A 14,242-nucleotide genomic window follows, 5' to 3' on the forward strand; every position below is an offset into this window, starting at 1 on the left:
CTGCCAATAGCTTTTCAGGAGATTTTCAAAAGGTATCTGACATCTAATTCAAGTAATTCATGTAATCTGGATTTACATGCTAGGAGTTTTGAAAATCTTGTTAGATTTAGTGGCAAATATATCCTTTAAAATGTGGCTCTAACATTAGGATCTTCCTCAAAAATTCCAAAATTTGAGAACCTATATAAAAGAAGTCTTCAAAAAAGAGAACAAAAACATTTCCTCTCCAGAAAGCTAGGGAACAGCTGTGCATCTAATTAAAAATATTTATAAAGAAAATTTTATTCATACTCTGCTTGTCTCCAACTCTTTCTATACAGTATGCTATTTAGCTTTTGTTCTTTGAAGTGATGTAGGATATTTATTTTAATGTACATGTGTATCTTTTTATCAGGCCCCTATCCTACACTGCAACATACCAATTGCACTTGAAAACAGTACGATTATTTATTATTTCTATTGGTGCAGCAAAGGGAAACTTGAAGCATAATTGCTGCAATTCTCACACATGTGTCTTCCCCAAAGATTTTCCACCAGAACAGCTAAACAACTAATTCCCACACATATTCCAGGGAGTTGAACTGTCTTCAGTCATCCTTCTCGAACATAAGAAAGAATGGACTTCGCAGATATATTAATCTTCTAGGTATAGAGGGCTAATAAATTCAGGCACTGAAGAAGGGATCATGGGATCTCTTTGAGAAGATTCTATTGGTGACTTCTCTTTTGTAGTCAAAGAGAATGACTTTGTTTACCTCTGCTGATCTAAACTATCACACACTGGATGGCCATAAAGGGAAAGAAAGCTTCTTTAGGAATTGTATTCCACAGTTCTTGCGATATGGACACTTTAAAATAACTCTAACCCACAGCTCTTCAATAAGCCATTTAGCTTTAGAAGCATTGGTGTGGAAGAGACTATAAATTCATTCACTTGATTCAATCAGTACTAAGAGGGGAAGACTGAGGTGTTTTGGAGCTATACAAATATTACTGGTGTAAATTAAATAAAATTGTAGCAGAATTTTAAGAAAGAGCAAGAATTTCATTCTTTAAAGGAACCTGGCTGAGACACTGCTGTGGTATTCTTTGAAACGCTTTCTCACTTCATTAACTTCCCATACCTATACGAAAGGCAAACAAACAGTTAAGACAGTTAGTCCTGGATTTTAGGAAACTTTTTCTACAGGCTTCCCATATTACCTCAAGCAATTCCATCTCTCAAAAGGTCCAGGTCCCCAACTATTAATGGGGAATTACAGTGATTTCCTTCCTCATAACAGTGTTGTGAAGGTCATCCAATACATCCAACACAGGCACAGAATACAGATAAATACTTATAATGCAACAACCATAGGCAATTTGTATAAATTGTGTCACAAAATGAAGGTTCAGGAAAGCCAGCACTGCTGCACAAGAAAGGACTCTGAATAATGATGCACTATTATACAGGGCAGGTTCGAGGAGTACAAAAGGAAAGAGAATATTCTCAAAGAATATTTAACTCATTCGAGAGGTTTTTAATTTGCAGCTCCTAGCATCTGCTAATAGCACTTTTTTTAAAAAAAAGTGACACACATGCAAATTATAGATACGGACTGTGGACATGACCTTTTCCAGTATTGTTCTCCAGAAAGTATTTCACAGGTCCATCTCTCACATGGAGATTTTATACACTCATTTAAGTGAAACTCAATATAAAAAGTATAGGAGGAAGAGAGCAAGGGTTTCTTTGGAACATAACCATCATAAACTAGCATGCAAGAGGACAGCTCAGCCGATATCATCTTCAGAAAGGGCTCATGTTCTCTGTCTGGTTAATGCTGGAGGAGCAGGAGCCGTTGATCTCTCTCTGCTCCCCTCTACACTGTCATGGAAATGCTTTGGGCACACTGCACAGAGCTGTGTGAGTGAGAGTCTTTTTTAATTTGTTCAATCCAAAACAAAAATTGTATTTCCACAAATTATTTATTGAGAAAGAGATAGTGAGTGCATCTGTTTCCTTCTGTAGGTCGTTGATTCACCAGTTCATTAAGTAAAAGCATGACTGTGGGTTTCCATCCCTGATCCAAAAAATGTTTTTGCACAGCTGTCTGTAACAGCGTCAACTTGAGCAATTTTGATCGACTCAAATTCCTGGATTAAGTACACTCTTGGAACCTAATTAAGTGGGTTCAAATCATTTAAAGTAGAAGAGAGAAATGTCCCAGCTCCTGGCTGAATACCTTAAACATCAGCCTGAAAGATGAACGGTACATCCTCCATGTTGGCTTTATGAAAACTGTATAATCCGTATTTATTTATTTTAAACTAATCATTGTTGATTTCAAATTGGTATTAAAAAATAAGGGAGAGATTTTCCCATGCATTTAGGAGGGGTGCACTTCCTGCATTCCTTAGAAAGGAAGAACTGCCGATGTTACAGCTCCTTTTTCAGCTCATAAAAGTCTGTATGCAGGTTTGTTTCTTGCGTGTGTTCTATGCTCTGAGACCACAATTTTGCTTATAAGATTTGAAGATTATTTTTCAATTATAGCCTTTGCATCAGATTGCAGTAACTGGGGAATAAAGAACTAAAGTCCTCATCCCTACAGCTAGTATGTATTGACATCTGCAATAAGTGAATTAATTTTCAGAAGCGTTGATCCTCTACAGTTCTAATTGCCTTCAGCACCTTAAAAAAATAGTATCCATAACACATGAAAAAACTGTGGGCAAAAATCTTGATTTTACCTCATACTAAACTTCCAGACTAACACAGATGACTAGCAAGCATATGGCAAATAAGTGTGATGTATCTAAGGTTAAAAAATGAACATAAATACATAAATCTTCAGAAGGATTAGTAAATCTAGCAGCTGTGATTTTTTTGTGTGTGTGTAATAAGAGCTGCACAAATACTATCTACTGATAGGAAGACACTATACTTATGTGAGTTTAAATCCCATGATTAGTTTAAATAATTGTTAAGTATCAACTGAATAAATTACTGCAAAACAGGAGGATAAAAACAGGAGGATAAAAGAAAATGAAGATTGTCCTTATGTTGAATGGAATCATCATATTTACCAATGGTTGCTATTCCATAAAGTAACAACCTATAAATTGTACCTAAACCCCAGAATTTGGAAATTGGGGATTCCTTACATAATAAATCCCCCTTTGGTGCCTTCAGGTAGCATCTCTAATGAACTGTTTACAAGTGATATGGAGCTCTCCTATTCTTCACAATATCTACAAAATTCTATCCTCTAATATGCCACATGGAGCCTTTGCCTGCCAGATTCTAATTTCACAGAAACAGCACATGGTCCCGGAGGGTCTTAACACCAACCTTATTCTGAACTATATAACCACATTTTGCCACTTCACTTACTGCATCTGCCTTAAAGTATTCGGCAATTATTTCAACTTCTACTCCCTACCCATGTTATCACAATTAATAAAATGGTTGGAAAAAACAAAGTTCTAAAAACTCTGAGCCTGTAAGTTATTATTTCTATGAAACTAAAAAATACTTTCTGTTATGCAGGTTATTTTTAATTAAGTATTCAAAATTTAAATAAAAAGTAATATAGCTCCTCTTTTCTAATTTCTTTCCTCATTTAATTTTATTTCCATGCCTCAGAGATCCAATACTGATTGAAAAAATAAACATACCAAAATCCACAAGCTTGACTCCTCCTTCAGTGGTCAAGAGGATATTATTTCCCTTAATATCACGGTGGATAGTTTTGTTTTCATGCAAATGCTGAAGGCCCTGGAAAGTAAGATATAGACATTGATTTATTAGTAACAGCTCTGTTCGTCATATTACCTTTGCAAAAAAAGAAAGGTAGCACGAAAGTATCAGAAATATTAGAACAGTTTTTTTTTTTTTAATCCAAAACTGCAGAGATTTTACTCTTATTAGAAAAACACCTGGTCCACTATGTGGAATAGCTATTTTTTTAACTCCCCCACTTTCTGCAACCTACAACTTCTATAAGAGCAGCAGCAGAAAAGCACTATAAATCTGCTATATATAATACCTTTAGAGGATAGTCAAGGAAAAGTGCTGAAGTCCTATCAAGGACCCCATAGCGGGGTTGGACTAGACCACCTCTAGAGGTCCCTTCCAACCTTAAGCATTCTGTGATTCTATGATTCTATGAAGAATTCCATTACTGAAAGTCAAATTCAAACTAAAAGACAATGGAAAAAAAAAAAAGACTTGATCTTGATTAGCTAAGATAGCTCTTCTTAGCACTGTTTGAATTCACAGGATCCGATTATCACTTTGTTATAGAAATATCTTGGATAGAACAGTATTTTTAATATATTTCTGATATGGCTCAAAATGAAAATCTGTTCTGACATGAAACAGCATTTACTGAGGAAATAAATCAATGACAGAAATCAATTTTCATTGCCTTAATAATAAAACAAACAGATGAACTGTTCTTTACCTTGCTCATTCAAAAGGAATTGTATAAGTTGCACACTATCTTGGTTTCATTAAAAATTACTATAATATAAAACAGTTTATATAGTGTAACTGATCCTCATTCATTCAAAGAAGTATATATTATCTGAATATTGGCTGTCTTCTCACTAAGAATTTATCTTACCATCAGAGCTTCATGTAAAATATAAGCAATTATAAGTTCATTCATCCTTTCACCTCTCTTCAAAAATCCTTTCACAAGATCAGTCACAGATCCACCATTGCACAGCTGCAAAATCATGGAAACACAAAAACTGGTTAAGAAATGTAGGAGTAACCACTGAATTTTAGTTTTCAGTAGTTTTCATATTTTAGACAAGTAAAATTCTATTAATCTGGCAAACCACAAACTTCTTTTTGTGTCTACCATTTACAACACAACATACATAGCAACTGATATCAAATGTTTCTTCCTGTCTCCATCTAATTCTTCTTGATCAAATACAAGTGCAGCAGCCTCTCTCTTCTCTCATATACATGGCTGGCTTTCACTGAAACTAAGTAGCTCGTAGTATAATAAATTTCCTGTGAAAGCTTGTTTCTTGGGGGCATACTAATTGCTTATATTCATCATGTGTGACTTAGAGCAATGCAGATTATGACAGTATCAATTCTCAGGTATAAAAACAACATACAATGGAAAATAGATTTAAGGCTTTGGAAGACAAGCAACAGAGAATTTCCCCCAACTAGGAAATCTGCGAAGTGAGAAGCTGTCTTCTTTACCAGGTTCCACTTAATTCTTATTTTAAAAGGTACATAAAAGAGAGATGGGCATCATAGAAGATGATTAAAGCACTCAGGTGGAGGGGGAAAAGTGTCATCTTCCACTAATAGAAGGTTGGCCAGGAACATAACAGAAATTATAGTCAAGGGGTCTAACAAATCTCACCACTGTAGCATCGACCTTGTGAGCAACTTGTTCTGGATTCAGAACCCCACACTTTATCCTTGACCCTTCCTTTTTCTCCTACCCAAATTGCAGTGAGACTCCGGCAAAAACCTGTTCTCTGCTTCCTGTACATCCAGGAAGCAGAGGTTTGGCCTTGCTTTCCAGGAAAGTTAGTAGGTACACATTACCAGCAGATTAGCTTAGAGCTGCAAGATTTCTTACGTTCATTTTAACCACTCAAAATTCACCAGCAGGATGAAGCAACAACATAACTTTTCTCAAGTCTGTAGCTATTACCTACCTTCAAAGACGAAAACAGTACTTAAGCCCTTAAACTGTTCATAATATCTCACGTGCACAAGCAAACTGAAGAGGTATTCCCTCGTTTAAAGGGTAGATGCTTCTAATAGAAGTGTTACAAATTTCAAGCTTCATATACATCAATGTAACACAAAATAGTAATTCCTTTTCACTAGAGATTTTGGAGTCTACTGAATTGAAGGGAACAGTTAATCAATAAAATCTTGCAGCTGCAGAACTCCTGACATTAGTTTTTTTTGTTTGCTTTTGTTTTTTTAACTCTGTTCTTCTAAGCCATTACATTTTTCTCTACGGTAATTACAAAAAGACTTGCACCTTGCAAGAAAAAGCATTTGATAGACCTTTGTACCCAAACATGACGATAATTTTGTGCCTATCCTTGGAAGCCCTAGGTTGCACTAAACTTGCATGACATGAACACCTACACAAATACCATTCAATACTGTTCTTGGTGCAGGATGCTTCCCTAGTCAGGTCAGTGAAGGCTCTGTTCTGACAGATGCTCTATGGCAGGAATCTTGGAATGCACTTAACCTCACCCTTAACTCAGATCACCTACATGCTTAGAGAAGGGAAAAAAAATATGCTCTCATGCTTAAAAGAGCACTTTGCTGGACAAGGGTCAGATTCCCAAGCAGGACTGAGTTTACTGGTCATTAGCCATGCTGGTTGTTTTCTCCACTAACTTTTCGTTTTACTATTTTTTTTTTCTTTTTTAAACAATGCCATTATCCTTCTAGCCTCTCTGTTATTTTAACTTTGCCACATCACTGACATATTTAATTAAACCTAACAGATGATAGCAATTCCAGTCAATTTAATGCACTTACAATTCAGGGCACTGAGTCTGGCTGGTAAGCAATGAGTGACAAAACAGTTGTGAAATAAATTACACAAATATGATATTGCTTTTCAAACTATTTTTCTTCATCATCTAGTATTAAAATTCTGTTTCTTATTGATAGATCTTCTGGTTTTGTAGCAGAATTGGGCATCTGTTAGTCTTTCTGTCTAAATTAAAGAAAACTAACCAGGTAAGGAATACATCATTTCTGCAGGTGGCAGACAAAAGAACGAACGCCTCGAAAACTGTCTAGTTCAGTATTTAGGCAGTAAAGTACTAGCCCAATCGCCCCAGACAGCAATATTTATTTTTTCTTTTTTAAACTTGTTGTTTTTAACTATTTTTTCTACTCTTCTAATAAGATATGTATCCCTATTACAAGATAAATATTTGCATTTTAAGATAAAAATTATATAAAGCATCAGCTTAAGAAAAAGAGTAAAACTGTGGTGAGTTTAGACCAAAACAGAATGGAACCTGGGTACATAAAGGATCAGCTGAGCAAGTCATGGATACTAAAGTCATGCCCATCACAAGAGAAATCTTTTACAGAGCCCCAGAGCAGCACAGCTGCTGTTACAGAGAGTTCATTGAAAAATTTTACAGCCACAGGCTCTTTCATGCACAAGTCGAACTTTTTTTTTTTTTTTTTGCTTTCAAAACAGTTGTACTTCTACTTACATCGGATAACTTGCAATTTTGTGACTACTGGTATAGCAGAAAGAAAAAAAATTGGCTGGGTATTAGAATGCAAGCAGCTAAAAAAAGGAAAAGGGATTATTGGAATACAAAGTACAATTAGAAAAGGAGATTATGGGAGACACTGCATCCCTGGGTCTGAGCTGCATGGCCTGAGGGGGAGGAGATGGTGATGGCGACGGTGACGACATTGGTTAGCATTAACCTCATTCTGTTTTTCTACAGGCTGAAGATGATCTCCTGGGTAAAATGCTGCCTCTGCTCTCATTTCCCATTTCTACGGCCTGTTTTTACAGAGGATGATGTCACATATCTCTATAACCACACAGGCAGATAAAGTTCAAGTTCAAATGGTGGTCTTTTTCCTGATTGATGTTAACAAATTACATTTGTTCAATGCAAGCTCATCCTAAGTGTAGCAAAAGTCTCCTCTCTTCCCTCTCAAAAGAAGCCAAGGAAAACCACAGGACTCCTGCCTGAGGCAGTTCTGGTTGCAGGAGTTTCTTTTTACAAAACCTGGCAGCGGCAAGTGGGAATCTGAGCAGGAAGGCAGAAAAATTATCCTCAGGATGTTGATCAAAATCTGCAACATGGCATGAAATCTTAAAACAGTCCTTCAAATTTGCAGTTCTTTAACAAGAGATTAGAGGATAAACATTATTTAGCAGTATGACCAGACTGGAAATTTCCTAGGGTGTTGTTAAATATTGCAGTTTATAATTATGATCTCTGCTGTTTCTGATTAGCATGCTGTCCTCAGCAAAAGCTGTGTATCTTCTTACCAAAATTACTGGGTTTGAGTTGTAATTGTAATTCTTGCACGACAAGAAATCATGAAGGCAGCAGGGCTAACCTTTGCAAAAGGTTATTTCTTTTTCCAGAGATTGTAAAATATTTTCAGAATACCTTGATGAAGTGGAAAACAAGAAATGCACAGAGAAAACAAGACGCATGCAGTAGAAGCCACCTGTCCAATCTGCCCTGTGCCATAGGCATGCTTCCCACCCTAGGAACTGATCAAATTTCCTTCCATGTTACATAAGACAGTTTTTTCCGGAAAGAAAGGATGAAACTTGTCTCTTTCATCCCCATGCAAACATACATACATCCTCATTCTTTCTCTTGCACACATTTCTGGAGGGTTGTGGTGATTTTATAATACCTATTTTAAGCAACTAGTAATCATGGAGAGGGGAGAATAGCATACGGGAGAAGAAGTGATGGGATCTGTTTGCTCAACTACTATAGTAGAAGATGTGAACTAAGAAAAAGCAATTCAATTTAGTTCTCGGAGTGTGTGAAATGCACACAAGAACAAAGTCAAGCAGGCCCTTGTTCCTGTAACCTTTTCCAGTCACTATATTTTCTAGATTTAGACTCTACAATTTGCCATTAATGTTTCTGAAACATTTTTCCTGAACTGCATACATACACTATTCCTTTGAATGTGTTTTCCTGCAGTTCTATTGCTTAGCCAGGTATGTTTCATTTATGTAGAGCAGTGTTTTGCATATGCCCACCAAATTTTATCTTATGATTCCAAAAAACCTCTCAAGTATGTTGCAGTTGTGACTCTGGTGCTATTCTCCAAAGTGCCTGTAATTTAACTAAGTCTCCACCACAAGTTTATTTTATTAATGAATAGAAATTGTCCAAAAGAAGATTCCCACTTAATGTTCCCCAAACCCAAAGGTAGGCCCTGTTCTTTGAGTTCTTGAGTTGTCTGGTTTGTGTTTAGCAAAGTCTCTTTAGTAACGATCCTGCTTTCTTTACCTTCCTAAGCACAGCCACCTACCAGTTCCCCTGGCTGGGTGAAATGTACTTTCATGAAGTCCACTAACCTTATACCACCGCTTTTACACCTTTCCTTTCCTCAGAAAAGGAAAGCTTTTTTCCTGCTTTTCAAAACAGATCTTGATTAGAACAGAATCAAATTGATATAGCTATTTCCACAGTTACTTCATTTGCATTCTCTCTCCAAGAACTGGAAGGACTATATGACCCACAGTGTCGCCTGTGAGTGTGAATTGTGAGCAGATGAATTCCTATTTTCTACCTACAGCGTGACACATTTCTACAACTACCTATAGCTAAAGGTCACACTTCACTGGCAGGAGCTAATGTAACCACAAATATGTCAAAGTATAGTGTTTTGTAAAGACATAAAAAGAATTAAATCAGTTTCTTCAGTGGGCCAAATGGTTTGATATCCTGCTCCTGTCTTGATAGCCTACTTTTAAGTTTACCTCAAATGGAAGAAAGATGTGCATGGTAGATCCTATTCTTACCAGCAACTGCACAGGATAATCTCTAGCCAAAAGAAGGCATAGCAACACTCTACATTTTCAGGTAAAGTTGACTGTGTTCCATTTAGTGTGAATTAAATATATCACTGAAATAGATGTCTTCCTTGTGTTCTGATTTAGCTTCACTGACTTCAGACTATTTTGTATTTCTAGTTTTGCTTTAACACAGAGCATCTTCAGGGCTGTATTAGTCACAGCCTCAGAGGCATTTGTTTGTTACTTCTGGTTTCTTCATACCGAACTGCTTTTAGCTTATTTTCTTTGTGAAATGCATGCACTGACAAGACATCCCGCCAGAGGAAAAGTTCTCCTGTTCCATCTAATGTAGTGCTGGCCTTCCTTTTCTCTTTTCTTCCTCAGTCACAGTGTAGTTCTCTACATCCTGCAGAACTACATAGTCTAAGTGGGAAAGACCACGTCTATGTCAAGATTGTGTTCCCTTATAGACCAAGGCTTGTGGCTTTAAAATCAGAGAATCTAAAACATTTTGAAGAATGTTTTGTCTGTAACATACTAAGCCAAAGCAAGTAAGTGCTGTACAAAAGGTTTACTGGAATTCAGTTAGGCTGTGCCCACTGAAATCTAATACAAGTTTCATATCCTATCATTACATAGTTTACATTCTTTACGCTGTTGATAAATACATTTACTTCCTTATGAAGTTGATAACAAAGAAATTAACCTATCCCACCCCTTCTGCCCACATCTCCTCCCTCAAAAGAATATGCAATTGAAATAATTGACATCATGATTTGGAATAGTGCAATGGAAAGCAATAAGAATCTAAATAATCTAAAATATACCAATTACAGAAGGAGCATGGCAACAACATAACAAAGCTTTACTTTATCAAACAAAATGGAAGAGTTATTTTGCAAAATCGAATCTAATCTAACTACAAAACTGAAAACCAATGGTTAACAGAGGAGTCCAGCACTTTTTGAACAAATGCAAGAAGAAGCTTGCCAAGAAAGAACATTTTAATACAGAAAACTTAGTGCAATTCATCATTTTATTATACTCAAGGAGCAGTAGTAAAAAGAACAGAGTGCAATTGCACTCTTCTTTGGTTAAGGCCTGACAAGAAGGTCAAAAATGTCACCAGAAATACTTTTAATGATTGCTTCAAACTTAGTTGAGGCTCTAGAAAAAATAAAATCCAGTAAGCAAACAGGGCAGCCTAGCTTTTATTGGCTGCTCATAATCATATAGCTTTTGCCCAGTCTTTACCAACTGAGAAACATTTCAAAGCATCTTCCTCTTTTGCAGTGTCTCTCCTATATGGAACTGGGATTCACACAGCAGTCTCAAGTACTACTACGTTCACACTACTCATAAGTAATTTTATATTAGTGTTCCTAGATGAAGACAATTAACTATAATTCACTGAATTCACTGTAATTTAAATGATTGCAATAGAAAAAAATAGAACCCCTGTTGGGTTTGAAAGCACTGCTGGGAAAGCACAGATTAAAACAACGGGGCTCCCCTAAAGGCTCTTTCTAGAGGGGGAGGAAGCAGAAACAGACACAACCAACAGCTCCTCGCTGCAACGCTCCTTTCCCTGCGGCTTCCAGCCCTCACTGCCCCAGCCAAGCAAGTCCACTTGCTTCAGTCACTAACCTTTATAAAGGAACCCAACACACAAACTGAGAGCAAACACCACAAAGCAACACTGCCCATCATAGGTCTAAGTAGGGTTTTAAATCTCAGCTGTCTGAAGATATATGAGACAAGTCTTACTCCAAACATTCTTCCTATCTTTGATGCTATCTCCCAGTAAAGCTAAGGCAAGCTTGGTAGCCTGGGTTCTACAAACGGCTATAATAATACAATGCGTTTTGTTTGTTTGTTTTATCCTCACATCTTTAACAAAGATGTGATCAAAATTAAAATGCACAAAAAATAGAGAGATATTAACTATTAGAATTTGGGGAGTCTATTACTAACAGGCTACTAAATTACATGTTAGAATAAAACAAGCAAACAAACAAAACCCATTTTTTTCCTGAGATTTTACTTTACTTGGCAAAAACTGTTAGAGGTTTATCAGAGCCAAACAAGTCTTCTGTATATGCAATAAAAACTACAGTAAGGTGGGCAATAACATATGCTCAACAGATGCCTAAAAGGATTTGGGCTGTGCAAATAATGTAATATCAAATACTAATTTTGCAAAAAGATTACAAGTATTTACTAAAACTTTGAAGTGTCACATGATAGCTGCAGACACAAATCTTTGATCTTCAGAAAATAGGATATAATTCAAGAATGAAAAAAATCTATAATTGGCAAGCAAGGAGTTGCACATTAGAAATGAAGAAATCAAGGCCATTTTAGGCATGTAATGGATCAAAGTATTGCATATTGGTCTGAATGCGGCAATTATAACCAAAGACATTACTGAAAAATAATCCACATTAAAAAAAAAGAAAAACTCCAATTTCAACTGCTCAATTTTTCTTATCCATATGTCATTTGGAAATATCTGATAATATTTTGACAAATTACACTACTCTTCCCAAAACAAAAGGACTATTTGTTTTCCGCTATGCTGATTTTCTGAAAGACAGTTTTTAATAGTAAATCTCAATCTAAAAAATTTGGATATCTGCTCTCTTATTACAATGCTTTATTATGCTATAATGAACAGCTTCAGTCTGAAGCTTTCTAAAACTCCAAAAATTGCCTTTATTTCCACACAGATGGCAACATGTCTGTATACAATAACCGTTGTATCTAATGAAGACATACTGTAAACACTCAAAAGAAGAAAAAAAGAAGTTACTCATCCATACAACAAGGCGGCACTCTAGATAAATTTCAATGTCTAGTTTAGTTTTTCTCAGATAGATTCATCTCTGCTCAGTTCACGAAAAAAATCCACCTAAAAGAAAGATCTGGTGGTCTTATTTAATTGTATGCTAAAGTTTAGACACACTAGTGTGAAATCACACACAGTGCAACATCCCAAAAGGGAATTATGTCATCAGTTGCTCTCTTGACTTTGGCCTTTCCTCCAATGGAAGCATCTGGGGCAAGGATGTCATGGAGACTGCAAATTCTTTCAGCCAAATTTTCCAGATTGTGAACAACCCAAAGCTGCTTTTCAAGAACATGTCTCTTCCACATACTGAGAAGTGCCACGAAGAGTGATAATGCCATTAGCTAAGAAAGGACAGAGATAAAGCTAATGGAGAGAAAAATGCCTCACTAATAGCCATTGGGGTTCTTAGGACACCGAAAAGCACTGAACTGCCTGTCTTGCTTTGAGCCGTTTGTTTCTGCCCCCAACCTGCTTTAGCATGAACAAAACTACCAAGCAATAGTCCACCCCTGGTTGCAGAAGAGAAGCAACATGCTGCAAAGAGTTTCTGTGCTGGGTGCATGTGACTGCACATGGTCATTAAACAAATAGCTTTTTAAAAACAAGGATCTATTTACCTAGTGTACAGAAATTATCAGTCCTACTATAGAGCTCATAAAATCAAAATTAAAGAATCAGAAGTAAACACACCATCGCTTACTGACAAGTTGGAGGTTAGTGTTAAATTTGAAGAGTCTTTTCTTACAATTTATTTCCTCTTGTTTTACCTCATTCAAATCTCCCATCTCTCAAGCAGTTAAACCCTCATCCCTGTTAAGCCAAAGACCAGCAGGAATATGTGGATGATATGTTTCTATTTTCCTTTATGTATGTGGAGTAGGAAAGAGGCCTGAATTTAATTATACATTACTACAGTTGTCTTGATCCTAAAAGTTCCTATCATGCTTTTGGCTATCTCAGCCTCAATTTTTTAAAAAATACCGATAACTAGATTTTCTATCTGCTCTTTTATAGTACACTACATTGCAATGTAAAATAGTACTGTTAGCACCTCAACTCTATAATTCAGAAAAAAACTCATTTCCCCAACACAATCTGGCATTGGACATGCTTTCACTCAGCTACTTTCTCCAGAGGCTGATGACTCTTTAGACGCATAATTATATTTCACAGATGAGGCATTATAAAACACAGCAGAGTTGTTTTTTGCTTTTAAGTGAATTTCACCAAATATTAGAATTACTTGTGATGTCTAAAAGGCAACATGAGAAATTCTTCCATGTGAAGTAGATCAGGAAGGATTTAAAAGCTTTACCAATGCAAGATCTGGCCATTAATTATATACATTTTTCTTTATCTGACATGTATGGAAATCACACTGTCACCATTCATTTATGAAACTGTGAAGAAAATGTATACATATTTCATGAATTCTAGGGCTCTTTGTGACCACAGTCAGTATTTGCAGACATTTGTAAATGTCCTATTTGTTTAATTATCCTCTCCACATACCAATTATGTATATTCTGTGTAATAGCCTGGAAGATTCATACAAGATTCATACATCAGCACAACAGTACTGATGTACATTTGAACTTTATTGCAGCACCTTCTTTTCTTGGCCTTAGTAAGGTCTTGTCCCTAACTAGCCACCCCCAGCCCTGTCGTTCTTCCTTCGCTGCTCTCCCTTCTCAGTCACATCAAGCATGGGCTGGTTGCTGTTACTTTCGAGACCTATAGCCAATGCTCACTCTCCTTTGACAGCAACAGGTCTCCTAACAGCTCTCATCAACCTGCAGCGCCAAGCATCCATTATTTGCTAATTGTAAGGATAACACCCCTTCCTTTCCATTTTGAAGGAGCAGCC

At 36.5% G+C, this 14,242-nt stretch overlaps 1 protein-coding gene across 1 annotated transcript in view; it reads right to left on the bottom strand.

The window, feature by feature from the left end:
- The window catches only part of MYO3A (myosin IIIA), a 109,207-nt gene that overhangs the window by 76,326 nt on the left and 18,639 nt on the right, over positions 1 to 14,242 (bottom strand). The window contains exons 4-5 of the mRNA XM_088533941.1: positions 4,611 to 4,715; positions 3,661 to 3,760 (exon numbers count right to left, since the gene is read on the bottom strand). Coding sequence (XP_088390067.1) covers positions 3,661 to 3,760; positions 4,611 to 4,715 — 205 coding nt within the window. The remainder of the gene's footprint in view (positions 1 to 3,660; positions 3,761 to 4,610; positions 4,716 to 14,242) is intronic.

This window comes from Tinamus guttatus, unplaced genomic scaffold, assembly GCF_059628265.1.
Source record: "Tinamus guttatus ecotype Peru unplaced genomic scaffold, ASM5962826v1 Tinamus_guttatus_pri_ptg000530l, whole genome shotgun sequence".
In the NCBI taxonomy this organism is placed as follows: Eukaryota; Metazoa; Chordata; class Aves; order Tinamiformes; family Tinamidae; genus Tinamus; species Tinamus guttatus.